The sequence below is a fragment of the Maniola hyperantus genome, chromosome 3 (assembly GCF_902806685.2).
Source record: "Maniola hyperantus chromosome 3, iAphHyp1.2, whole genome shotgun sequence".
NCBI lineage: Eukaryota > Metazoa > Arthropoda > Insecta > Lepidoptera > Nymphalidae > Maniola > Maniola hyperantus.
Window position 1 is genome coordinate 4,626,955 of NC_048538.1, and position 27,315 is coordinate 4,654,269.

At 38.5% G+C, this 27,315-nt stretch overlaps 2 protein-coding genes across 8 annotated transcripts in view; one reads left to right on the forward strand and one right to left on the reverse strand.

Annotated features, from left to right (window-relative positions):
• Positions 1–430: 430 nt before the first annotated feature.
• On the forward strand, positions 431–3,430 carry Arl6IP1 (ADP-ribosylation factor-like 6 interacting protein 1). Its single transcript, XM_034984642.2, has 3 exons — positions 431–580; positions 863–1,234; positions 1,593–3,430. Exons 1-3 carry the CDS (start codon positions 563–565, stop codon positions 1,779–1,781), a joined length of 579 nt encoding a protein of 192 aa, XP_034840533.1. The 5' UTR covers positions 431–562; the 3' UTR covers positions 1,782–3,430.
• Positions 3,431–4,891: 1,461 nt separating this feature from the next.
• The window catches only part of l(1)G0196 (inositol hexakisphosphate and diphosphoinositol-pentakisphosphate kinase), a 28,053-nt gene continuing 5,629 nt past the window's right edge, over positions 4,892–27,315 (reverse strand). For 4 of the 7 annotated variants that reach the window (XM_069509574.1, XM_069509576.1, XM_069509573.1 and 1 more), the window contains exons 7-28: positions 26,760–26,964; positions 26,321–26,602; positions 24,960–25,148; positions 24,154–24,260; positions 22,195–22,332; positions 21,431–21,662; positions 20,743–20,951; positions 19,909–20,135; positions 19,315–19,448; positions 18,438–18,552; positions 18,065–18,192; positions 17,402–17,516; positions 16,887–16,967; positions 16,067–16,152; positions 15,389–15,485; positions 14,784–14,868; positions 11,344–11,745; positions 10,815–10,997; positions 10,293–10,431; positions 8,651–8,757; positions 6,806–6,909; positions 4,892–6,681 (exon numbers count right to left, since the gene is read on the reverse strand). In XM_069509574.1, the coding sequence (XP_069365675.1) occupies positions 6,097–6,681; positions 6,806–6,909; positions 8,651–8,757; positions 10,293–10,431; positions 10,815–10,997; positions 11,344–11,745; positions 14,784–14,868; positions 15,389–15,485; positions 16,067–16,152; positions 16,887–16,967; positions 17,402–17,516; positions 18,065–18,192; positions 18,438–18,552; positions 19,315–19,448; positions 19,909–20,135; positions 20,743–20,951; positions 21,431–21,662; positions 22,195–22,332; positions 24,154–24,260; positions 24,960–25,148; positions 26,321–26,602; positions 26,760–26,964 (3,950 nt within the window). In that variant the 3' untranslated portion in view covers positions 4,892–6,096. The remainder of the gene's footprint in view (positions 6,682–6,805; positions 6,910–8,650; positions 8,758–10,292; positions 10,432–10,814; positions 10,998–11,343; positions 11,746–14,783; positions 14,869–15,388; positions 15,486–16,066; positions 16,153–16,886; positions 16,968–17,401; positions 17,517–18,064; positions 18,193–18,437; positions 18,553–19,314; positions 19,449–19,908; positions 20,136–20,742; positions 20,952–21,430; positions 21,663–22,194; positions 22,333–24,153; positions 24,261–24,959; positions 25,149–26,320; positions 26,603–26,759; positions 26,965–27,315) is intronic. The other 3 variants (XM_069509578.1, XM_069509577.1, XM_069509575.1) reach the window with 3 other exon arrangements.

The window sequence follows — 27,315 nt, forward strand, 5'->3', positions numbered from 1 at the left end:
GTGCAAGATTTATACAATACTACATCAGACAGAAGGGAAATCCTGATTTATAGGATTAAAAAAACATATTCATCATCATAATTAACCCACTTCTGGCCCACTATCTGGGATCTCATGGATAGCATGGATCTCCTCTCAGAATAAGAAGGGCTTACTTAGGCCATAGTCCGCCACAGTGGCCAACTGCGGATTGGCAGACTTCACACGCCACATAAACATTATTGAGAACTCTCAGACAAAGATTTCCTCACGAGGTTTTCCTTCACCGTTAAAGCAAGTGATATTATTTCAATTACTTAAAATGCATATGTAATCACGAAGTCGTGCTCACATCCAAAGCCGGAAAATTGTTAAAAAATGTCATGTTTTGATAGATGTCACAGAGTACTTTGTATGATAGATGTCATCAAATGTACTCTGTGGATGTCATTTAAAAAAGAAAAGCGACCGTTGTTATCGGTTTCGATTTTTCTCTAAAATTATTCTACATTTTCTTTGTACAAAGAAATCAATTTTCAGATTTATCTCCGATTAGCTAATCCTATATCAACGTCTTTTTAAAATGGCAGAAGCGATTCAGGTATGTAACAGTCCTACGTAATTATTTTGTACATTACTTATATTCTAATAGATTTGTTCATTGTCCTTTGAATTTAAAGCTTGTATGGATTTATACAACAATGGATATAGTCATCGACTATGGAAGTTGATTACCCTTGCATTTGTAAATGCTTAAAATCATTATGTATAAGTATTTGACACCACTTCTGAACAAAGAGTTTTCACTACAAAACGTAAGGATACATATTTATTTAAGCTACTAGTATGAAGCTGGGGTGACTCAACTACTAATACATTTCAGGAACAACAAGTGAAGAAATTGAAACGGCTTTTGGAAGGCTGGCGTATGGCGCTCTTGCCTTTAAAATCTGTCTTCCTTTGGGAACAGCAATGGCATCCGTGCGCAATTTTTGCGTCTGTGTCAATTTTTTTCTTGACAATTTGGCTCATGGACCTCAACACTCTTGCATCACTCGCAGTTGTTGGATTGACACTGAACTTCGTAGATTTCATCATCCCAATCGTTTGCAATACAGTGTGTGGGCCTACAAGCTGGACTGGACAAAAGGAGAAAATGTTTGAAGATATTTGCAGGAGCATCGTGATGAGTTACAATAAAACATTGGACCAAGTGAAATCTTTTTATTCTATGAGGGAGAATAGCCCTTCTTTGGTAAGTTCTACATTTCTGCTCTAGATTCATTTCTGGTGAATTTTACAGGAAAGCTTTAGTCATACAAAACATTAGACAGCGGAACAATATTTTAGTCAATATCATAGATATTGTCATCAGCTTCCACTTCCACTTCCGAAGATAGACCTTTCTGAGATGGTGCCAGCACTCACACTCTTTAGTTTTTTGATCTAATGAAGATAGTCTGCAAATATTACTTCATTTTTATATACAACTAAACGAAACAGGTCATACTAACATCATAAAAGTTGACTTAATTTGAACTGCAGTATGTTAGTACTTTCAACTTTTGTAGTCTTTGTTAATAATGTATGTAATGTAATGTTTTTGTTTTCAGTATTACATAATCTCCATCAGCATGCTGTGCATTCTCGCCTGGATGGCATCAACGATCAACAATATATTTCTCTTATACATATTTTCTACAGTTGTATTGCTGTGGCCTGGCATCCAACAACAGGGAATCTTTAAAACCCTCACATCATTGATTTATAAAATGCCAAAAATTGCTCAGAAAACAGAGTAAAGTTTTTGAAACAGTATTAAAAACTAGCTTTTCCACTTTTAAGAATTTGTACCTACCTTATGATCTCTTTTGTATATTTGTGATATTTAACATTTTAAACTGTTTCGTGCATAGCATCCACTGGGTGGGTCACGTTACAAAAATCTGCTCAATACAATAATTGTACTGAATAAAACTGCATTCTTTTCATAATATTAGTTGCAATGTTGGTAATAATAAAAAAACTGGAGCAAAGCATCTATATACATATTACGCATCTAGCAGTGCAATAGTTCTTTGGAATAGTTCTTGCAAATCATGAGGGGCATTAGTATACAAGCACAAGTGTAAGGGTGCATGCCTGTTGGCCCAATCACTGGTGAGCAAGCACTTAACTGATGCATACTATATTATAGTGCATATAATATAGTTCTTGCATTTCTACAAGCAAGTATGCATACACATGTTGGGAATGAAGTTGTGATAGTAAAGTAAATGTATGCATATCTAACAGTGCATAATATTATGCACTGTTAGATATGTGATCAACATAAGTCTAAGCTTAGCACTTCACATCCCCTGCCTGGTGGATGGCTGTAATGCTATAGAGTAAGTATATGCTTAGCGAGTTCTTATGAGTTACAAATAAGCATTTTATTAATATTAACTGGAGTGTATGGTTGGTTTAGTTTTCTTACTGGTACTTCGTTTTTGATGGAAAAATACCAGTCTGCATTATTGTAATATATCCCTATTGTAATCTGGTTTTGGTATATTCTGGCCTGAATTTTACTCCTATGTGGAAGCTTTACAACCTCATGGTTCTATTAAAAAAATCACCATTGTTATATAATATATAGTACATAATTTAGGTAAAAATCATATATAAGACTCTTACTGATAAAAATTAACACATTGCTTATCTGTTTTACAAACATGTATGAGTATATGCAGTGTGTAATTTTTTATTAATAAGATTTTATTATTTAAGAGAAGTATCCAGTGAGCTGCGCGCGACGCTGTAGATGTAAAGTATACCACAAAAAACGGGTGACTGCATTGGATCGAACTCTGCTTCTAGACGTTTAATGTGAAACTGCCATCGGGGTGGGGACGCACACCCGCACAGTTCCTGCGCTAATCCGGTGCGGGATAGCGCGGGTGAGTTGTGGGTGTGCGGGGCATCCCCCCGCCTCATACCCCGATTGGTATCTCGACCTGTCGCGTACTATATGTGAAGGTCAAACTGCAAAGCGCGCGTAGAAGTAGTTTAATGCAGTGTGACGTACTTCATACGTACATGTGTACTGTATTTGTGTGTGTATTTCTTATTGCAAGCTTGATAGGTACGTACCGATTACCGAAAAGGAAAATCGCTTATACTGTTACAGCTATAATTTTTTTGACTCATTCTGGACTCATTGTTCAAAGATTATGGTGATTTTTTTAATAGAACTTGCAGATTTAGCTTCTCAGTTATAAACTTATAACGTCAACCTAGACATGATGAATAGTACAATTGGTTTTAAGTTTTAAAAATATGTACTCAGATTTTATTGTTGTATTTTATTGTGATGTATGGTCTGGTCATTGATTTAAGTTTAACTTAGCTTGTTCATTGTGAGCTTTAGAGTATATTGGGTTAAATTAAAAAGAACTTTAGTACGAAACTTTATTTTTATTTTGTACAAAACAAAAAATATTCAGCTTAGTTTGTTGTGTTGTGGGCAACAACTTTTTATTTATTTATTTTTATTCAGATACAAGTTAGCCTTTGACTGCAATCTCACCTGGTGGTAAGTGATGATGCAATCTAAAATGGATGCAGGCTAACCTGGAAGGGGTATGGCAGTTTAATATTAAACCCATACCCCTTTGGTTTCTACACGGCATCGTAACGGAATGCTAAATCGCTTGGCGGCATGGCTTTACTGGCAGGGTGGTAACTAGCCACGGCCGAAACCTTAGGAGGTTAATGGAGTTTTATAATTTCTAATTTTCTGGTCTGGTCTGGCGGGAGGCTTCAACCGTGGCTAGTTACCACCCTACCGACAAAGCCGTGCCGCCAAACGATTTAGCGTTCCGGTACGACGCGACGCCGCGTAGAAATCAAAGGCGCATGGATTTAATAAAAAACTGACATACCCCTTCCAGTTTAGCCCGCTCCCATTTTAGACTGCATCATCATTTACCACCAGGTGTGATTGCAGTCAAGGACTAACTTGTATATGAATAAAAAATGGTGCTACCAGAAGAACGAAAGTGGCGCCCTCATTTGATTTCTAGTCTTTTCCGTCGATCTAGGTGTATCATTCCGAACAAAAATTGTGTTCTATGAACTGTCAAAATTAGTAGGTACAGTACGCGGTCGAAAGTAATGTACATCGACCTTTAGAAAGAGTCAGCATATTTGTAGAGCACTGTCTCTGTCGTTGAGACCGACAAAACATGGACAAAACTATCTCTATGGTCATATAGGTATGAGTGACTGCGACAACGCTCTACAAAGCCGAAATAGCATTCTAAAGGCCGATGTACATTACTTTCGGCCGCGTACTGTAACACCCTTTTGTTTGTAATGATGACCAGTCTAGTGCGTGGTATATGGTTCCTTAACCCTTAGGTATTATTAAGATTCAATCTCTAATGAAAGTGTAGCTAGAGTACCTCCTGACTGTAATCAATTTAACAATATTTGGTTGACCTATGATAGAGAAAGCACAGCTTTCTATTCATTTAAAGTCCGGCGGAGACCCTATCTTTTCTCTCATCAAAATCTATTCAGCAGTTTTGGCATGCGAGGTGAAATATGTAATCTAAATAAATCCATACTAATATTATAAATGCGAAAGTGTGTCTGTCTGTCTGTCTGCTAACTTTTCACACTCAACCGTTCAACCGATTTTGACTATATTTGGTACAAAGGTAGCTTGCAACCCCGGGAAGGACATAGGCTACTTTTTATCCCGGAAAATTGAAGAGTTCCAACAGGATTTTTAAAAACCTAAATCCACGCGGACGAAGTAAATGTAAATCAATTTTTCTGTCATTAGTCTAAATGTCTTCATAATTCATTTAGCCATTTCAGAATTCAGTCTAGACTCGAGGGCCAAGGGTGAATTAGAAAAAAGTTTATTTTCTTTCAAAGCTATAATATATTTCGTCCAAATTCTTATAACTAACTATCTACTACAAACGCATTTTCACTATCAGCTAATGGACAAGCAGAAAGCTTAAATACACAAATATCACACGTTCTTGTCTGAAAGCTCAGAATTAGGGTACTTGTCCATTGAAGCAGAGTGGAGCGCAGAATGTATTTAGCAGGCCAATCAGACTATCGATGAAAATGAAAATGTAAAAATAAAAATTGTTGTCAGATGACAATAATATTAATAACACGTCTTCTATAGTACGCGACAGATTGAAATAGCAATCGGGGTGGGAACGCCCCGCACACCCGCGCTAACCCGGTGCGGGCGAGCGCGGGTGACGTGCGGGTGTATGGGGTGTCCCCCCGCCTCATACCCCGATTATCATCTCAACCTGTCGCGGACTATAGATCAATCGGAGCTCTGTGTATTCCGATTGATCTAAACATATTGTATCTGCTCCGCTCCTTTTTAACCGACTTCAAAAAAAGGAGGAGGTTCTCAATTCGTCGGAATCTTTTTTTTTTAGTTGGCAGGTACTCTTAATATCAGAAAAAGCAAATGATATCAACTAAATGATCATAATATACATAAAAAATATATACATATTTCACTAACGAAAAAGTATTGAACAAAATTATACAATTTTAAAAGTATTTCAAAAAATTCAAAAAGCAAACCAAAAATTTGCTAAAAAATATTAAAAAAAAATGTTATTTTAATAAAAAGGATGCGGTAAAATTGCACTGCAATTATTATTGAATAAGTATATCCCGACCAAGTGTAGGAAACTTTGAGAAGGTGCAATAATAATAAATGCAAAATAGGTTTGAAAATAAATCTTAGTATATAAATAAAAAAATAGAGCTTTTAAAACACTTCGTTTAAAGATGGCGGCCTCAAAACAGCTGTTTTGTTTGGCGGTCAAAATTCAAGACGGACTAGGTTTGCGTTACTTCCGTCCGACAAGATCAGAGTTGCTTTCAAGTTGCGCCTAGTAACTATTATCTACTTTTCGTAGAATACAACACTAAATCACAAAGCCACTGAGATAAGGAGTAAAGCCAATCGAGGATCATATTCATGCACTTAGAAGACTGTCTTCCAAACTTTCAGTTCACAAGCACCAACTCAAGTTTCCCTACCTTGATTCGGGCCATGATTTGTTTACTGTAACACTATTTCTAACTACAATCATTTTCATGAATTGTGAAGCCTGGTTTCACAATGATCTGTTTAGCCTTAGTTACCATTGGATTGGTATCATTCGGTACGCTTTGATCTATCGAATTTCTACCCTCGCTGGACATCTCAGCTCTTAATAAATCTTCATCAACTAAAGTGGTTGTAAACCTACTACCTGAAACTGCCTGAGAGTTGTTATTACTTTTATGGGCGCTACTATCACTATATCTTCTACAGCCATTGTTGAGGAGTTCGTTCATTTTAGTTTTACATTTACTACTACTTTGTAAATTCAGCGAATCTATGTTGCTAACGTATTGCAAGCGACCCATTGCACATTTATTTTTGTCACTCTCTACGTTTAAGTTTTTGCTACTTGACGGCATTTCTTTGTAAAAGTCTTCTTTTGTTTGTTGGAAGCTGAGACCGTACAGATCTAGGGGTACAGGGGTTGTGTCTTCTCTTTCAATCTTCGTTGCGTTTGTTGACTCGCTCAGCGGTGTTAAGTCATTCCTAATGACTCTGACTGGAGACCCGCACGGGTCTGCGGATAAAGTTTCTTCATCGTCTTCACCCTCTGCACTCTGGAATAAAAAGTCCATTTAAATACGTCTGTTAAATATGAATCTGTTGAAAAAGCTGCACAATACCTTGTTCTATGGATATCTTTGCAAAAGACCTATGACCAGTAGTGGACCGTGGACTTACCAATAGGTCATGGTCAGTGATGGAGCCGGCGGTTGCCTCGTTGCTGTGGAACTCGGGCTCCGAGGCGACCGACACGGGCGTCACGTCGCCGCTAATAGACGAACCTGAACCAAATAAATCCAATCTATTTTTCCTCAAGTAAGTAATTTAAAAGGAAAAAGACGCTTCTCTTAAACACACGTAAGCGACGCGCTATCCTCGGCGCATAGCGGCATAGCACGTTTACATCACAAACTAACAAAGAAACCGTGATACTAGCGAAAAACCAAACTCAGCGCCATACTTATTATATTAATTTGATTGTAAAATGAGCTTTTCCTTTAGAGTAAAAATTGGTACGAATGTTGGGAACGCCAATATTGACCGGACTATAATATTATTTATATCCCGTAGTGTGTGTGTGTGTTGCTTGAGTTTGCCTAAAAGATAAATAAACAAATACGTAAGTAGCGCATTTCGCCCGGCGCTTTAGACGTAGGGTTTTCACTCGTATCATGATTTGATCGTCAGTTCGCGGTAATAGGGTCGTATAGTGCGCCTTTACGCATTTCAGCGAGAAGGTACTTGTTTACAAGGCAAAAAAAACGCGCTATGCTATCCAAGCGAGCGCTCTAGGGACAGCAAGGATATTAGCTTGTACCTCAGGTTTGCAATCCAATGTGTTGCGCTTTTCCAAAGGAGGTGCAAGAACTTCTTTTAGAAAAATATATTTTCTAGGAAATTAAGATAAAATTTCACGTTTAAATAATGTAGTTACAATTTAACACGTAATTTAACTATAACTAAACTTGTGAGGTAATTTTGGCAGGATAGTAAAGTGGGTTATTTTGTCACCTGCAAACATGCGACAAGAGATTTCTGTACAATAATCTTAAGGCATGCAATCGTATCGAGTAAACGAGTTAAAAGGTCTCGAGCATCGAATCAATATATCCTCAGAGTAAAATGAACTTACGCACTTTTGTTTTTAAGGTTCCAACTTGGGACCCAAGCGGAAACTGTGTACTTAAATTAAAAATCGGTTAGTTCTGTACTAACCACTTTAAAGCTATAAGTTCATTTAACTCTTTAGTTTCGATACTCGAAATCTATCAAAGTTGTCGAGATGTGCAAACTCTTACTAAGGGTTCAGTTAAAAATAGATTTGGAAGCTAAACCTAGTTAGCTTCCAAAGGGTTCAGCATGCAAAATGTATTGTGAAAACATGCAGACACCGAAATGTTTTGAAGTAATCATTCATTCTACACAAGAATAGTAATGAAGTGTAAGTAAGCAATTAAAATTGTCAGAAAAAATTATAATTTAATCTATTCCAATAAAGAAACAATTCGACAACGTTGCTTTAATCATTTTCCTTCATTCGCACACTATACCATGTGTATTGTGTGCGAGTGAGAGGGAATCAGCAATACAGCATCGTGAGACGTGGTTGTACAGGATTTCTGACTATTAAACTATCCAAAATAAGTGCGCATTTTTGGCTGAGCACTAATTTTTCACGTAACACTTTTGATGACAACATATCTCGTATTTTAATGATCAAAGATTCGAATATAGGAAATATTTGCCATGTAGGTGTATGCGTGTGTGTGTGTGTAGGACGTATTTGTAGTAGACACCACCTGCAGTCTATTTTTCTTTATTGCTAAGGTTGCATGGTACTACCAGGCAACCTTAGAGAGCGGCTGGTAGAGATCGTTAATAAGACCGCCTTTTGTATCTTGTATTTATCAGTGTTTTTCGTTATTTCTTTTTTGTGGTGATATAAATAAGATGTATAATATCTGTGTCTGTATGTGTGTGAATGTGTTTGTGTGCGTGCGTGGTGTGTGAACGTGCGGATACCTGCGGTGGGCGGCACGAGCGCGCGCAGGCCGGTGGAGAGCGCGCACAAGGTGGCCGGCTCGCCCCACTCGGGCGCTTTGCTGGCCACACATCTACTCCAATTGCTACTGCAATCCACAATGATCAATGCACGTCGCGCCCCTCCCTCCTCCACGCCCAGTAGGCAAGCAGCTTTGTAATCAACTCTGATGCTTACCCGATTATTATTTTTGCAAACTTAAAAACCCGCCCATTTTAATTTTAAAAAAATTACTTCATGTAAGACCTAACCCTTTTCTGATTTGTGTGGTGCTTAGGAGAACGAAACTCTTCATAAGATATCAGTAAAACACTCGCTATCACATCCAAGCTCCAAAGACAGTTTTGGATTTTAACAAAGAAAACATTGTTTAAGACCGCAAAGAAAAATACAAAAAAAAACGTCGTCAAATCCAGAAAAAAGAATTTCATGTAATGTAATATGTTTAAAAGAAATTTAAAATGCATCCATATCGGCAAATTGGCCGGTTTCGTTAGTTAATTACAAAAGCTGACACTGCGTTTGTGAGATGTTCGCTTTGGCAACACACAATTTCTTTATGTACAACTACAACACGTAGAAACAGTAGTAGTAGTGAAGTTACTAAAAACTTAGCTCTAACAGTCGAATATGGTTTTTAGTGAATAACTCTAAGAAACAAAATAATAAAAACGAAGCCTTCAATTAGCACTTTTCTCATAAAATAGCACAAACAAGACAATGAGCGAAGTAGAGGCTTAAAAAAGTTTTCCGAATAACAATTTATAGTCAGATATTTTTTACCAAATACGTAGTTTGTCCAAACATATCAGTGAAACATCTCGGAATTAATTAGTGTTATTATTAGTTTTTAATAATTTTAGGTTCGGAATACATGATTAAGTTCATAAATGACAATCAAACACTAACATTCTATCGCTAATGTGAGTTAAACCTTTGTTTGCACCCTTACGTACATGCACTTTATGGTGATGTCAATGGTAGGCCCCTGCAATCCAGACCTTTTGATCGACTGATAGTTTAGTCGATTGCTAATAACCAAGAAGAGGTTAAACGATATTTGACCCTTTAGAAAAATGAGAAAACTTGGGAATGAGTTACTCTAACAACTCTGATGTAATTCTAATAGTTTTTAGGAACAAAAGTAATACCCGGCTGAAGGTAGACTTTCTTGTCTTCGCCTCTTCGCGTCAGTCAGTCATTTAAGGTTACGTAACATTTAAGGTTACGTAATTAATTATTATCACCATTATGTCAATTCATCTTTTTAAATTCCAAATTGACAATCAAATACAGTGATGTCTACTTTGAACAAATAACTTTGAATCCATATTCTTCATGTTAGCACGAAAGTTTTTATCACACTGTGACAACCGCAATCCACAATAATTGATGTGATTGGCAGAACACGATGCATTTCAGCCAACAGTGAGAGAGTGTCGGCCAATAAGAGGTGAATGCGATCGTTACACCGTATAGTGTATTGTCATTTTACTGCAATCGACCTGCCTGCATTAGTGCCATTAGTCTGGCTCCCATATAATGTAAAGGCGTATAAACTATCAGTCGATGTTTTAGTTAGTCTATTCCTGCGAGGGTGGCGTGAGGTGAGTGTGGGTATACCTTTCAGAGGAGTTATTTTTGTTCTGTTCAGAGTTGGACGCGTAGTTGGAATTGGGGGAAGACGGGCTGGCGGACGACAGGCCGCTCGGCAGCTCCCCGGATGACGACATGAGGGACGACGGACCGCTCCAACCGAAACCTGATTTTCAAATAGGGGTTAGATCATCATTATCTTCTCAATCCAGTGCTGAACTGAAAACGGATCTTCTCTCAGAAGGAGAAGGGCTTAGGCTAAAATCCAAAATACTGCCCAAGTGCGGATTGGCACACACACCTTTAAGAAAATTATCGAGAGTTTATGGAAATATTTTTTCTAATGCATCAGGCTTCTGCATTTTAACATAACAAACCGTAGCATGTCGCGGGAGACCTGACAGAAGCGAAGCTCTATTTTTGTATCGTTCACTCATATGGGCAACAATAGCCACTGTCCAGCTAATGATATATGATTTATTTTATGCTTAAAATGGTCTATTATTAGTTCACAGGACATTTTAACTCACTACACAAAATAGGACTCACTGTTGGTCGGCGAAGGTGGCTTCGTGGTGGGCGCGGGCGCGGGGTTTGCGGGAGGTGTGCCCAGCAGCACGGGCGCCTCGGTCACGCACTCAAGGAAGTCGTCCAGTTGTCGCAGCGACAGCGCGTTGTGAAGCGTCTCCAAGGGACGGATGGCTGGTACTCCCCCGAAACCCTCCAATGCAGCTGGAAATATTACATACATTTATTATTACACCTATTCCACTTTCAAAGCGTCATCCAAAGAAGGCTGGAATTTTGCACTCCTTAGTTACATGATTTGTAATAGGATTCCATTGCATAAGTTGTATGAGATTATAAGGGCTTTCACAAATAAATAGGTACTAGTAGAATTTTTGCAATACAAAAATTGTTTAGAATCTATAAAATATACCACTGGACCGATGTTTGACAAAGTGTTGCACATAATATGATAATAAGAGCTTACATCCCAGAAATGATCATAGGATACCGGGAAAACTGAAAAGTTCCCACAGGATCAGCTAGTATGAATTGAACGTGGTATACTCACTGTTGCTGTTCGAAGCGGTGGGAATCATGACCCGCAGGTTGGGCGCGGAGCTGGACCCGGAGATGACGGCGGTGCTGAAGAGGCCCTGCGCGCCGCCCAGCTTGCCGCGCGCCAGCCCCAACATCTTGAGGTAGCTCATCTGGCCGGCGATGCTGTGCCGCTGGCGCCGCCCTGCGCCCCACACGCTACAGTCGGCCGCGGGCGAGGCCGCGCGCGACGCCGGCCACGAGCGGAGCCGCCCCGGCCCGCTCGCGCCGAACGTCAGCGCCGACAACGGCAGCTCGTTAGTCGACGACTCCACGCCCTCCACGTTCACGACGGGCACCACAAGCGGCGTTCGGGGACTATCGGGCGATGTGGGAGTCGACGCGGACCGCGATACGATTAGTGATGGCAATTCGGCTATGTTGGGTTAGACGACGTGCGAACGGACGGTTACGTGATAGGTGCGAGCGGAGTGTCGTTAGATACGGGGTGGTGATACAAACAAATATATTAGTGTCTCGCACGGACTCCACGAGAAAGATAGCTAAGAAACGGGTTGCAAAAATGCTACGTCATGTCCCAGAACTACCTACTTGCAAATAATTTAATTTAAAAAAAATCATATTATATACGAATATAAAAATATTTCTCTCGTTGCTCAGAATTTTGAATCAGATCCGAAAAATATTTAGATGTAAATGGTCTCTAACGATGAAATTAAGGATTTAAACGACATAGTTAATCTCAATGTCAAGTTCAAACTCCTGAAGAGAGCGCAGTAAAAAAATATGCCAACTGTCACCTGGAGTGACCTGAAGTCGATTGCGCAATACCAATTTATATAAAGTCAAGTCTGAACATAATATTCCCGCGTTTCTCGTCTATCTTTTTCATACAAGTCTGTATGGTATTACAGAAGAAGATATTATAAATAAACTAGAGAAGATAATAAATATACGTCATACGTAAGATAGAGATAGAAAGAGATAAAAGATAGATCGGTGCGTCGAAGCGTGCCGAATGACAGACTGCGATAGGATGCGTTCGAGGTCCGAAGCCCACCGCGCGCGGCGCGTGACGACTGCTCGGACAAACGACGCCTCACACCGCGATGCTACTCCCGCGTTCACACGGGTGTGATCGAGGGAGAAGAAACACGACTGAAGCCGGCGTTTGTTGCATATTCATCTATTTATACGGTCATTCGGAAAGCGGTCCAAACCCAAAACAAGGTTGACTAAACTCTTCTTTTATTTTATTTTTTTCTTCTGGCTTTTATACCCTTCTTTATACCTAAACAATTTGTACTATGGGGCCAAAACGTAACTTGTGAAAAAAAAGTTAACTGTTCTATATCAAAATTTTACTACAAGTCACATGACGCTCACTGCTACTATTAGCGCAAAAATGGCGATAATCAAGTTGCTCCAAAAATAGTCGTTAATCGCATATCAAGCGAACTATATAAATAAATAGTATGTATTTTATTACATATCTATTATAATGATGAGTATAACTACCAACTTTCAGGTTAGACCTCCTTTTCCGACCGAACTTGTAAAATGTTTTGTAACTAATATTATTTGTTATTTGTTAGTTCTAAAACCATGCGAACTCAAACAATAGTCACACGCACACACGCATTCGCGAGGAGCAAGAATGCAACGCAAACACACACAAGATCGCCGGCCAGAATGAGCTCAAGTCGGCAGCGGAGCGCCGCCGGGGCGACGTTTCTACACACTCCAAAACACACAAGTCAAATAATACATAAAATAATAGAGTAGTTCACTCGATTATTACAATCCAAAAATTACTTAACTCGAAATGTAAAATAAAAATATTTTATAAAACCAATCAAAATTATATAAATTAGAAGCGTTTAACATAATTATTGTGATGAAGGGTATTTGTTAAATGGCAGATTATAAATTAATCAGGCGTGACGTCACGCCATGCGATGTGGGCGTGCAAGAGAGATAGCGAGATGTTTCCAGTTCCCACTACGCTCTAGCTCTTTCTTTCGTATTTAAATCTAACTACACAGAAAGCTTTATTAATGTTAAGAAATCCAGCGTGTTGCAGCTATTAAAGCCAGTGTTCTCGTAGTCATACAAAATTGATACTATTCATACTAATATTATAAATGCGAAAGTGTGTGTCTGTCTGTTTGTCCATCTGTCTGCTAGTTTTACACGGCCCACCCGTTTAATCGATTTTTGACATTTGACACAAAGATAGCTTACATCGCGGGGATGGATATAGACTACTTTTTGTACCGAAAAATCAAAGAATACCTACGGATCTACGGGAAAATCTAAATCCACGCGGACGTCGTCACGAGCATTATTCAATTTCCATACAAAGCTCTAGCTCGCGACCATTGCGTGACAGTCGCTAAATGTCAAAGTTACAAGAAGTTACAGAATCCATTGCCATCCGTGTAAGCAATTTTTTTTTCAAGAATATTAGCCATGTTAAATGACTAATATTCCCCTTTCCTCTCCAACTAAGCGTCAGGCTTGTGCTAGGAGTAGGTACGACAATAGTGCAACAGGCGGGGTTTTAACCGTCGACCTTTCGGTTTTCTGTCCACTCCTTTACCGGTTGAGCTATTGAGGCTCTAAAATTATACTCGTATTCTTATATTTCCCGTCGCGTCTCATCGCGCCGCCACCGTAGTTCAATTTTGTTAATGCTACCAATTTTACAGATGTTACAGCTAAATACAAAAGTCATGAAATAATCATCATTTATAAATTCAGAATAACTAAAACTATATACAGTACGCGGCAGAAAGTAATGTACATCGGCCTTTAGAAATGACACTTCAGCTTTGTAGAGCGTTGTCTCTGTCACTCATACCTATATGACGTTTTGTCGGTCTCAACAACAGAGACAATGCTCTACAAATCTGCTATCTTAAGCTCGATGTACATTACTTTCTGCCGCGTACTGTAGGAATATGTAATCCTAATTCATTACCACAAGATCCACACACGTATCATTAATCTAAATTAGACTAATAGTTAGATTATTAGTTATTTCTAGAGATCGTGTCACGCAACTAATCAGCGAATCGCGATCGCCCGTCGCGGTAGCCAACGTCTGCCCCCGGATTGTGCCAGAAAAACATATTCATCGTCATCGTAATCGACAGCAAATTCTGCCCTTTGATTGGTTGATTCGATGGTTACATTTTTTCACAGCCAATCAAGGGGCAGAATTTGCTACCGATTACGATAACGATGAATACGATTTTCTTACACAACTGGGGGGCTGGTCTTTAGAAGAAACCCACGAAAGCTATTTCGACACGAACTCAGCGTATTATCAACGTGATTTAAAGATTATTATTATTTTATTCATGTTAACAAACGCGAGTTATTATATTAATATACGCACAAACGCGAGCCAGTTAGTGTGTGTTGTGTGTGTGGCGTGCGTACACGTACCATTGTCGTGCGTCTGCTTGTGTTGGTCGTAGCTGCGCGCGCGCGGCTGTGGGTCCTCCGCTTCTTTAGATTCCTTTTCTTCGCTCTAAAATAGTGGGATGTATTATCAAATATTTGCAAAGGTATATGTCTATGTAAATTTGTTTGCCAGGAATAGCTATATTGTTTATACTCTTGTTGACTAAAACTTACTCTAAACGCTGACCGTCCCAACTCAGAGTCGAATACTAACTAAATAATTCCACATTCCGCAAAAGAAAGAATTTAGTAAATTTTTTTGAATACCTGTATCTCAAATTATTTTGTAAGCTCCGGAACTAGTGATCCAATTCTGAATTTTTTTTCAACGATAAATAGCCACATTATCCCCAAGTGCTATAAATTATATCAAAATCAAAGTCAAATCATTCAAATTGGGAACCATTGTACACTTGTTTGTACGTTGTTGAATTTGTAAGATAATTAATTATGTAAACTTAAAATTAATTATGTAAAAGCTAGTTTAAAGTCTTTAAATTCGTGTTCTGAGCCTACATATGAAGTTTTGAAAAACAAAAAACTCATCAAGACCATATTTTCGCTTGTGTAAGTAAAACAACGGTTACCGGATTATCAGGCGTGTGTGAGCGCGCTCGGAGCTCCTCGCTGAGGCGCGCCGCCAGCGTCGATGCCTCGTGACCACTCACCGTGTAGTGTAGGTTGCTGCAAATCATTCCAAATTAATTATTTCTTGTTTGTTTATTGTAGTTCTTGCAATTCACGAGCGCGCATAAACTTGTACAGTAAATATTGTACGGCAGAAAATATTGTACATCGACCTTTAGAGAGGGATTTCGGCTTCGCAGAGCGCTGTCTCTGTCCTATGTGACGTTTTGTCATCTGTTTCCAAAGGTCGATGTACAATATTTCCTGCCGGGTACTGTAATTACGTCGTATATATACATTGCGTAAAAGTGCGTGCTTGCCGAACCATTCAGTCGCGAGCGAACGCTCGCAAACGGACAAATTTACTTTATTCATACTTACAAATTTATCTATAGATTATTTTAAACATGACCTAAAAATATAGCACCAATTAGTATATGTAGTTTTTTTGGAAGATATAAGTAGAACAGACAATTCTATTAAATAAACTTAAATCTAAATTAAAAGTAAAAAAAACATTAAATTAAAACTGAAATAAATTAAATCTAAAACCTCATTGAGACCACCGCAGCGAGGCATTGTATTCAAGATGCTGGCAGCATCTTGGAATTAACAATATTATCAAACAAATAACTTACCAAATAGGTATAGGATCTGAAGGTCTCAATTTGGAGCTGATTATTTTTCTCGGCGAAAATGTGCTATCCAGTTCATCTAAAGTGTCCTGAAATTGTAATTGATCAAATATGTATTATCATCACGGTGTTCTTATTGAAAACTAAAATACGTGCAGATAGTGAATATGGACATATTTTACAGTGATCGTGAAGTAGTCCAATCTGAAGTTGCAACATGGACTGCGCAGGTCATACACTTAATACACCACTTCAAATTTTAAGAACGTGATGGGCACAACATGAAAACCGCGAAAAAATTCATGAACAGCAAACCAGAGAGCCGTAAAAGCCGAGGAATACCCAGAGGTCAGTGGATTGACGGAGTGGAGAAGGACATAAGGGTTCAGTGGTTCGGAACTGGAAGGAAGCTGCATCTCATCATCATCATCATGATCAACCCATCGCCGGCTCACTACAGACCACGGGTCTCCTCTCAGAGAGGAGGGATTTGGCCATAGTCTACCACGCTGGCCATGCGCAAATTGGTGGACTTTCACACACATTTGAGAACATTATGGAGAATTCTCAGGTATGCAGGTTTCCTCACAATGTATCTTCACCATGCAAGTGATATTTAATTATTTAAAACGCATGTAACTCAGAAAAGTTAGAGGTACCCACGCACACACCTCAAACTTGCAACTCTAAGCTGCATTTGACCACCTCTAATGTAGAAGTTTGCTTCACCAAGCCAAGGCCCACCCAAGGCCATAGTGCTTTGATGATGATGATGATGATGAATGATGATTGATTTCAAGTTAGTATTAACTGTATAACTTACAGGTTGCAAGGTCTCCTGGCTGGCCATTTGGTCGTCTTCGCCTTCCTCCTCGATACATTTCACTTCATCAGAAGGACTCTGCTGTAAGCAACTGTGTCAAGTGTTCAACAAATTCCAGATCAATATATTGACTAATTATTATTGGAGTTTCTTTTTTACTAATATTAAAAAGAAAAAGATGGTATGGTTCAGAATGTTGGGCGGTAAAAGGGACGGCTGAAAGGCAAGTACAATGATGCTACTGAAATGCGAATGTTGAGATGGATGTGTGGTGTGACAAGGATGGATAAGATAAGGAATGAATATATAAGGGGTAGTTTGAAAGTAGCGCCAGTGGTAGAAAAGATGAGGGGTAATAAGCTGGCCTGGTATGGGCATATAATGCGGAGGGAAGAACGCCATGTCACTAGAAGAATGTTAAGTGTGTATGTGGAAGGAAAAAGAGAAGAGGACGACCAAAGAAAAGGTGGACGGATTGCGTGAAATATAAAAATAAATGTGGTTGATGTGCTTACCGAGTTGTTGGTAGTGGAATGGTTTCGGCTATGTGGTCGGAAGCCGGGCCCGGGCGGTAAGTTCTTCTGCACGCAACAATTGACGCCAGGACTGAAGTGCAGCTCCACGTGGAACCTACGACGAGTTCAATACATGTTTACGGCCTTACCACAAAACATGAACGTCGAACGTCTGTGTTTTAAACTTGACAGATTCCCAAAAACTGTCAAACCGTTATGCATCAGTTAAACTTGTTTTATTTACTGTAAGTAAGACGGTTATTGTTCGCTTATGTTTAGAACTGTGTAAAGTTGGATAACTAATAAGGTATACACGATTTGTGCCGATTTTTCAAACGCAAAAGTTTTTTTTTTTAATCACTACATATTATAAATTTTAATAACTAAGTTTGTTTTTGTTCGGGCTTTGAGACTTTTAAGACTTTGCGTTTGTTCGGGGAAACTATTGCACGCTTTTTCATACGGTCCACTTATTGAAAGAGAGATTATCTAAGAAAGGTATAGACGTAATTTCTGAACATTTTGCCAAAACAAGTTACCGGTATAGTGATAATTGTGAAATAAGTCGGAAAAAATGTTCCTATCAGAGTATTTCCCTTTCCCTTAAGTGCTACCCGTGCTAAGTCGAGGCGGATCGTTAGTTAAGGACTAAAGCTTAGGTACCTTTCCTCAGAGCAGGGGTCTTTAGTGGGATCCTCGTAGAGCATGACGACGATCTGCGACATGTAGTTGAGCTCCGACACCATGGACACGTACTCCATCGCGCGCCGCCACTGCTCGTCGTTCAAGATCTACATAAAAAAGACAACTTTTTAACTATAATAATTACTAATTTAATGTTTCGTCATTCAGTTTTTTTCAAATCTATTTTCGAAAAGAACACAAAAAAATCTAAAAGGCAAATTTAAAAACTTAGCGTTATTATTTTATTTCAGACCTCAGTGGTGTACGTGCCTGTTAACAAGATCTATTTTTAAACGCTTTACAGAGTAAGCCTTTTGTACTGGTAAGGTAGTACAGGATAGACAATACATACGTCGAGCAGTCCGCCGAAGCGCAGCACAGTGAGCAGGGAGTGCACGTGGCTCTCGCTGGTGAAGTAGAGGCGGGTGCGCACGTGCCGGCCCGGACTCGACACGCCGTGGCTGTACCTGACAGGGATATCCGATAATCAAACTCAAAACTCAAACTCCTATTTCAATGCCTTAGTTCACAATTGCACTAGTCGATTTTACAAGGGAGCTGTCTAAAGTTCAGACACAACTAACACAAAAATAGTGGATAGTTTTAGTACAATTCAGCATCTGATCACAACTCTTGACCATTTATGCTAAACTTTTCTCAACTATATTTTCAACAAACTTTTGAGCATTACAGCAATAAGAGTGCATAAAGTTAGTGATTCTCTCAAATTATAGTTTTAGATTTGATCATAGTTTGATGTTAAAGTGCGTAACGCTCCATCGTTACGCACTGGCACCTATAAAAGCCATTTAAAAATATTAGATTAAAACCCACCTGAAAGCGCCACGCATGCGTGTAAAATACAAAGAATTCTGCCACAAAAGTCATCTGGCCGATTTATATGCAATTTGTCAGAAAAATAATTACTGTCACTACGACGCAATTCATAGAAAACTGTACAAAACCAACCAACAGTTCACATACATAGATTATTTTCGCATAGTCACACAAGATCACTTGATCAATATGCAGGAGATGTTTAAAAACGCGCTTCTGAAAATGCACCCACAACAAACGCAGTCAATGATGTCTTTGAACCAACAGTTAAGTATAAAAACTTTGTTAAAGCGGATACTCATGGAAGAAAACAGAAGTAATTTTTTTTAATACCTATAGGCCCTAGGGGTATTATTGAAATGAATTGATCCGATTTCACTAAGTTACTTTACCTTGGATTTAGCCTGTTTACATTCTCTTCTGACTCTTCAATATTCCTCTGCAAGTCTGCACGTATTTTTTTGAGCAAGGGAGTACAAATTCCTTGGCCTATCGTTAGTTTCTCTTGCATTGTTAGTCCGTATTCCTGTAAAAATTCAAAAGTTTTTGAGCATTTCCTAATAGATTAGCGCCAGTAACATTAGCGAAAAGCTTTTCAGCATACACCTTATTTATCACATAGGTATGAGTGACAGAGATGATGCTCTACGAAGCCGAAATCTCTTTCTAATATTCGACGTGCAATATTTCTTGCTGGGTACACGCAAATGTCACACTCGTGACTCGAGAGTCAGACATGATTTTCCATGTATAAATATATTTTTGTTTCTTAAGCACATATATAAATATATATTAGTTTCATAAGCACATTTTAATAAACTTGATAAGTTTAAGGGCAACCTTTCAGAAAAACGCTCGCGATTTCTATTCATCGTTTCGTCAGCGCAGATATGGCGCGTTCATAATAAGTATTTCAAATTATAGCGGAAGTTTCTGGCCTTAATTCGCTAAGGTTTATAAAAATAATTTAAAACACCCCTTTTTACCTGTGGTATCACAATATCAGCCAAGTACTTGGCGTAGATATACAGCTCCTCGGCCAAGTCGAACTGCAGCGTGTGTTGGTTGTGCTGTAGATCGTACTTGATGCAGTCGTATATGTCGGGGATCTTTGATATGTCATACGTTTTGTTCTTCGTGCAAAAGTCCTTCTCGATCTTTCCCCAGCGTCGTCCCATTAGTTCCCATGTCTCCCCGTGGTATAAAATTGTATCTGTTGGAAAAAAGTTCTATGATTTTTTTAAATCTGGGGCAGTTGGAATTTTTGAATTAGGTATGACATTTACATTGTAAGAATATGAAACATTTTGCACATGAAACCTTGAGAAGTAATAAAAATGCGGTGTAGTGTCTTTGTAAATAAGATATTTATGTTCGAAAAAAATTAGCTGATATTGTTATGGGGTTCATTTTTTAACTGTTTATTTTTTATTAGAACCTATGAATACAGAACTACAGAACTAAAATGTCAGTAAATTAATATTCATTCATTCATATACCCACTCATGTACGCATTTATATTTTATGTATGTAGTTACACTTTGAGAATTAAGATTATAAAGGCGCAATCTAGTAGAACGCAATTGGAGTCATAATTTATTATTTATTTTATTTGTATTTATTTTATATCTTATTAGAACGGCAGTGCCACTTACACTAACTAGATGATTAATAATAAATTTAAATACAAATAAAGTTACAAGAAAAAAGACATAAAATACAAAACGATAAAAGATCAAAGGATTTTGAATATGATAATATTATAATTATGTTGCAAGATGCACTTTTTTGTTGATCGCCTGCAACTAAAATCTTCTCACCTTTAGTCTTGGGGTCGTCCTTCTTCGCGAGCACGATTCGCACGAGGTGCTTGATGAGCCCGTGCACGTGCGCACACGTCTGCGCGGGATTCTTCACGAAGTCCAGAGCTGCTGCTATGCTGAGCGACGCGCAAGGATTGATGCGTGCGCGGTCCTCCGCGCTGAACTCGCGGTCAACTTGCATCGCCTCGTGAAGACGTGCCTTCGCCCTGAAGTCAATGCACGTCATTAAATTTCGCAAATGCCACATGGAGGCTTCGATTAATGATAAATATGAAAAAACAAATTTATTTTGCAGCACAGAGCAAACTAGCTAAATAAAATATATATACGAGTAGATAATATAAGAAATAGGAGCTATATAATCTAGTGCAACAAACAAGAGCCTATTTAGGGTCTAATGTACCTACTCCATACCTACTAAGAAAACCATTGGAATAGGAAAAATTCTGCCAAGATTTCAACAATATATCGTAATATACAGAAAATCAATACACAGTACAGCAGAAATTACACAGATGAGCGCAAAGGCAACCTTTGGTGAAAGGGTTTAATTGACCAGAGATCTATTTGGAAGATACTCTATTCTACCATATTATATCCTAGTCAATAAATTCAGAAAAAAAAAATTATTTCTCTATTAATAATGTTGAATAGAATTTACAATCAATGTCTTCCTATGACTTACATATTCTGCATTTTAGAAGAATCACAATCGTTGTCCAGCAACCCATTAGTGTTGGCGGATTTGACCATTTGCACCAGTATGGGCGTCAGTTCACCCTCCAAGGCCAGAAGTCCTTTAGCGAAGGCTGCTGCTGTCATTTGCACCCGGCCCTCGTCTGAGGCGTATATCTTGAGATCGTGTCGGAAGGTCGAGTGTAGTCGCAGTAGACCTAAGCCTTGGGTGCCACCTTCACCTGCGCAAAATTGACACTGATATACCATAATACGGTAGATTTGACTGAAATATCCGTGAGTTAGGAAGGAAATGACTAGTAATAGGTAGTAAGACTGTATTTAAAATACATATTTGCAATAAAGTATGACATTTTAGATAGGTGTCAACTGCCAACCAACCCGAGTTGAACGCAATGCTCTCAAACTACGGCTTTAGGTTTCTTGTTCATATGTGTGGTAGACGAGAATTAGAAAATGCCTTCCAAAACTCTCCTTTTTTTACAGCTTTTTTACCACAATGGACTGAAGGAAATCGGAAATTGTGTATACCTAACACAATTATAAAATATTCCAAAATCTTGTGTTTAATATGGATCTGTTGTTTCAAATCGTTTGCTATCGTCACATACATTCGTTAAAATGGTTTTCTTTGACATTTTGTTCTGTAACACCAACGTGTCTGTTAAAATATGCTGAAGCAACCGTGCCTATGTGTTGGATAAAATAAAAATCATTCATTCTTTGTTATAGGTAATTACAATATCGCCTGACCTGGTATATGGCGGCCCTGGCCCCCGGGGTACATGCAGCGGAACATGCGGCCCAGCTCCTCGGCCTGTATGCGGCCCGCGGGCGTCAGCTCGCCGCCCCACTTCAGTATCAACACTAGAGAAGGCTCGCCGTCGCAACCTATTCATATTGCATAAAATCTATTTTTTCTTAAGGGAAGTTTCCCTAGCGCGCTCTCCAGTGCTCTTTATACAACCGTAGGTTGGCTCTCATTTGAATATTAACCAATCAAATACAATAAAATTTTGATAACAAGTAACTAGAAACAAATACCTGTCGATGGTTTGTCTGTCCATAGTGTGAAGTTTCAAAGTTACACGGGATACAAAGATTTGTATGTAAATCTTTGATGCTGTAACTTTAAAACTACACATGTTTAGAGAAATCTAGTAAACCACAAACTTGCATATTTGTTTCTAGAACGTGTTTATAAAATTTCAATGAGTTTGTTTAATATTCAAACGAGAACTACGTTTGTTTGGAGCGTGTTAGGAATAACCTTCTCTTAACAGACTTAAAGGCTGCGGCCTAGACAAAAGCGGTAGGCGGGAGGAAGATTCAATACGCATTTATTTATTATGGTGCCGCGCTGTCACTCGTCCCCACTTTTGTATATAGACGACATCATAATATAAGTTAATTAATGCCTATTGTCGTTCCGCCTCCCGCTGTCGTCAAGACGGCGACCAAAAGGTAAACAAGTAGCTTTTTGCTGAAACGCGTAAGAGATGCACTATGCCTGTAATTATGCGCGGCACATATGAAGATGTTTTTACCGTGAACGATCATTGAAAGCGCGACTTGCCTAGCGAAAATGCCTATCTCCGGAACGTCTTAACACGACGCTTACGCGTTTCGCCGAGGCTTCATTTGTTTATCATTAAGTTGCTAACGAAAAGTAACTTAAAAACTTAGTGTAAATTAAGTTAAGTATATGGCAGAGGTTTGGGCTCTGTATTGATAGAAAAACCTGTGACTGACTGACCGACAATTTATTTTCACTCTCGCTAACAAAAATATCGTCAAACAATTCCTGTCTGTGCAATTGGTCGGAAAAAGTAATAAGTATAACCCACCAATATAAAAAAAATAGAATTGTATAGTAGATTTTCGTGCAATTCGTTTTAATCTTAAAAAATTGCAAAAACGAAGCATTTATGAACAAATGTTGGTGGCTGTGGGAATTTTAAACATTTTGATAATAATAAAAAATTATAACTAAGACGCTTGTCAAAGTGCGCCTTACTAAATTAATGCAAGCTACCAATTGTCAATTTGCACGAGGACAAAGATCGTCTGAGGATGTCAGTTTGCTTTTGGATCAAGTCTCAACTCTCAATTCATCATGCAAATTAGACGATACACTTGATGTGTGGGCGCCATAATACTAGTTCTTTTGTATCAATGGTTCACTAGGATCGCTTAATTGATTCGCTATAAAGCAAGCGCTTGAAATTAGGTACGTTGTTTAAATAGAGTATCAAAAAATTATGTAATTGATTAGGCACTATAATTAAACTAAATTCTATTATTTACTATGCAATATGACTATAGCTTAGTTCGTTACACCCGAATATTACTTAGAATCCATGAAAATACAACAAACAAATATAAAGAATTTTAAAACTGAAGAGTTAGCGCAGATCGGCGGAAACGCGGCAAAACGCCTAATTATAATTATAAATAATAATTGTAATAATTAATAATAATTGAAAATATTCTCTATTTAAAAAAAATGACTTTAAAAATTTATATATAATAATTTACAGTGGACTGTAAACGTAAAAATAAAAAGTATACACAAAATATGTTTTTTGCGGTTTGTACGTTCAAATGTAACGTACGGGCTTCAACGGAAATTGGACAAGTTTAGGATGTCATAGTGCATAGCAGCGGCGTAGGCTAGTGATAGGCGGTAGGGTAGGTAAGATGAGGGCGGACCGTGCGTGGCGGGCGCGTTACCGTCGTCGGAGCTGGAGCCGCGCGGTCGGCCGCGCGGCTGGTACTTCATCTGCACCTTGCGGTTGATGCCAGAGAAGTGGCCGTACCTGCAATGTGCAGTCATCTTTATGGCTGTTCTCAATATCCACTACCAAGATGACTGTAAATAGTAATCTTGGTAGTGGATATTTTAAGAAAGGTACCTAAAACATGTTTTGCTTTGCATGTGCTTTTTCACTGAACTTAAGAATCTCTATATATAAAAATGCTGATAGTTGCTGATCTAAGAATCGACTAGGCGGTACGAAGTTCGCCGGGTCAGCTAGTTTGTAATAAAAAAATATTCATTTTCTGTAAGAACATCAATAGCAAACTATATAGATTAATAACTTCACTTTAAGTTTGATAAAAGGATGTACTCCTTCTTCACCATTCTACTACAGAGAAACCGTGAGGCGTGAACGTTGGCATCCTTATGTGCTCGACATCCAGTCCACTCGTACATTTTTGCTCAACGTTTCTGATACGAACTGCTAAGTTGTGGAATGTTTTTCCGGCTTCCGTGTTTCCTGCCATATACAATCTAAATACCTTCAAGACAAAAGTGAATATACATTTTCTAGGCAAGCACGCTCCACCCTAGACATCATCATTGCTTTTTATTAGGCATGATTGTCGTCAAGCGCAAGCCCATGTAGCAATTCAAAAAGAAAACATTTTATTATTCTTTCTAGTGTTTCCGATTCTTCGTACAGTAGTAAAAAAGAAATTGGCTTAGAGTACGAGTACCTAATACAACGACTTACATTTCCAGCACGCTCTTGAGCTGTTCGAGCTTCCCCTGCTTCTCCTCAATCTCCGGGTCGGCGTGGCGCGTGTGTATGTCCGCCAACAACGCGCGCGCTATGTCCAGGATCTCTTGCAGCTGCTTGGGCTTCTTTAACTTCACGTGGCCACGCTTGAAACCCTCGTATTTCTCGAATATCTCAAAGAACCTGTAATTATTTCATGAAAATATAAATCCTAGGAGGTTGGGGATTTATTGTTATTCATTAGTTTTCGAGGTCGCCATGGTGAAAATACTTTTAGATCAAAATCACATAGTTAAAAATATTTTTTCTTGAAACCGTTAAACTCAGAAACCCGTTTTTATCGTGTCTGCTAAAACACACGATAACGAACGGGCTTCTGCGTGCACACGCGACTTTTAAAACTGAACAAAATGACATCAAAAACGAAAATTTTAAAAAATTACATAGCGGATTTTGCATACGTAGCGACGATGAATTGATTGAGATGTGATACTAATTGTTTCGGCAATGTCGGCAGTGCCGACAGATTTAGCACGTCGAATTTTTAATTTGAGGTCAAGACTGCCAAAATATCTGCAACAAAACGGATGCCCTCTAAAAGTAGGATGATCCGTATGTTCTATAACATTAAAAAAACTTTTATTGAACCTATAATTATTTCAATATTTTTCTTAAAACTATGTATCAATTTATAAAACATAATATGTATAATATGTATCTCAACTTCTCAAGAGCATCATATTATAACTTTATGAAATTCATTAACATTACTTTTATATTTTCCATTGTGTTCAGAGTTCATATCAGTGCAGTTAGGGTATTATTATAGAGATTACAATCAAGCACTCAAGACGAAAGTATGTTATCGCTTTATTATCACACTATCACGATCTCATTTGTGCGATACGGGCAGGTACTTTAACAGAGGCATTTTTCGGTTAGTTTAAAGTACTTATGTTGAATTTTCTAAATGAAAAATATTTATTAACCAAAATACAACTTTCCTTGGCCAATTCCCTTGGTCTATTTTTCCTTGGCCGATGGTTCCCACTAAGTAACTAAGATTTTGATTGATTTCAAACCACAAATCTATTAAAAACTCAAATCTATCACAAAAGCTTCATCTACCGACTTATAAAAAATAAACCGACAAAAAGATTCCCGAAGCCGAAGGTTCTTTGCATTTTGACTTAAAACAGGTTGGATACCGATACAGATCTTTGAATACTGTTTTCCATGACGATACCTAAGGAGACGTCCGTTCAATAAATTAATGTCAGATCTCTGAGCATCATTTTCAGTCTTAACTTTGCTAGAACAAAAATTAAAACCGTAAAAGTTTCAATTAAAATTACCTGGGATGTCGAACTTCTACTTTCATCTTCTGCTTAGGCGTCCTATCCCCATGCCTTATTACCGCCACCACACACCTCAGTTCCATCATTTTGCCGAAGGTTGTGGGCACGATGGGCGGGTCATCCAACTGAAAAGGCACCGACCAGGGTATATGCAAAGTTGGCGCGAGCTCCCTTAATATCATATTCCCGAGTATCTTGGCGCAGTCGTCATAGTATTTGTTGGAGTTTTTGACGAATGAAAATCCGTTCACGTCGCACACAAACGATTTGCCATTTGCTCTGAAATGTGAATTTTAAATTCAATAATGTCCCCCCAAGCATCATCAAGTATATTGTCCAATTAACATGATGGCTTGAGGCTTATTTTGTGAGCTAGGTGTTGTTTGAAATATAAAAATCATCAATTTTCCTCTAAAAATTACTTCTAAATACTAACCTCAACAAATCAAACCCGCAAACAGTCTGTTTAAAAGCAAGACAGACTTTTCTTGATATCAATTTCTCTTGATTAGACAATATAACCGGGTATCGAATCTCCTTCCCTTCGGAGTCCCTTTCCACTTTGCCGTCCAAGGCTGGACTCTTTCGTGCCTCAGCGTGCGCGTAGTCCGGCCCGACAGTGTAAACCTTTACATCTGTACCTGAAATTTTGTAAACTACCTAATACATGCTAGGGGTGAAATTTTAATTCTTTATTCTTGAATACAAAACCCCATACCGCTACAACTAGCTTAGTTTCGCACCGAATTGAGACCCTCCTACATTTTAGAAGTCGGTGGCCCTGTAAAATAAACCCTTTCTACCTAGCACATGCAAATTGAGGAACCAGCATTCAAGCGTCGCGCGTATTTCTCTAAACTATGATATAGCGTCGCGTCGTATGAATATTCAAGAAGCTGAGGATGAAAAAGGAAGCAACTAAAGAGCTCCTAGGCTAGAACTTGTCAACTTGTTCCTTTAATATAATCATGGCTGGTAGAAACTCTGGTCTA

Excerpts from the sequence above, each read along its gene's own strand:
- Arl6IP1 (XM_034984642.2), top strand. Across the intron at positions 1,235-1,592 it reads GGGAGAATAGCCCTTCTTTG|TATTACATAATCTCCATCAG; the intron begins GTAAGTTCTACA and ends TTTTGTTTTCAG.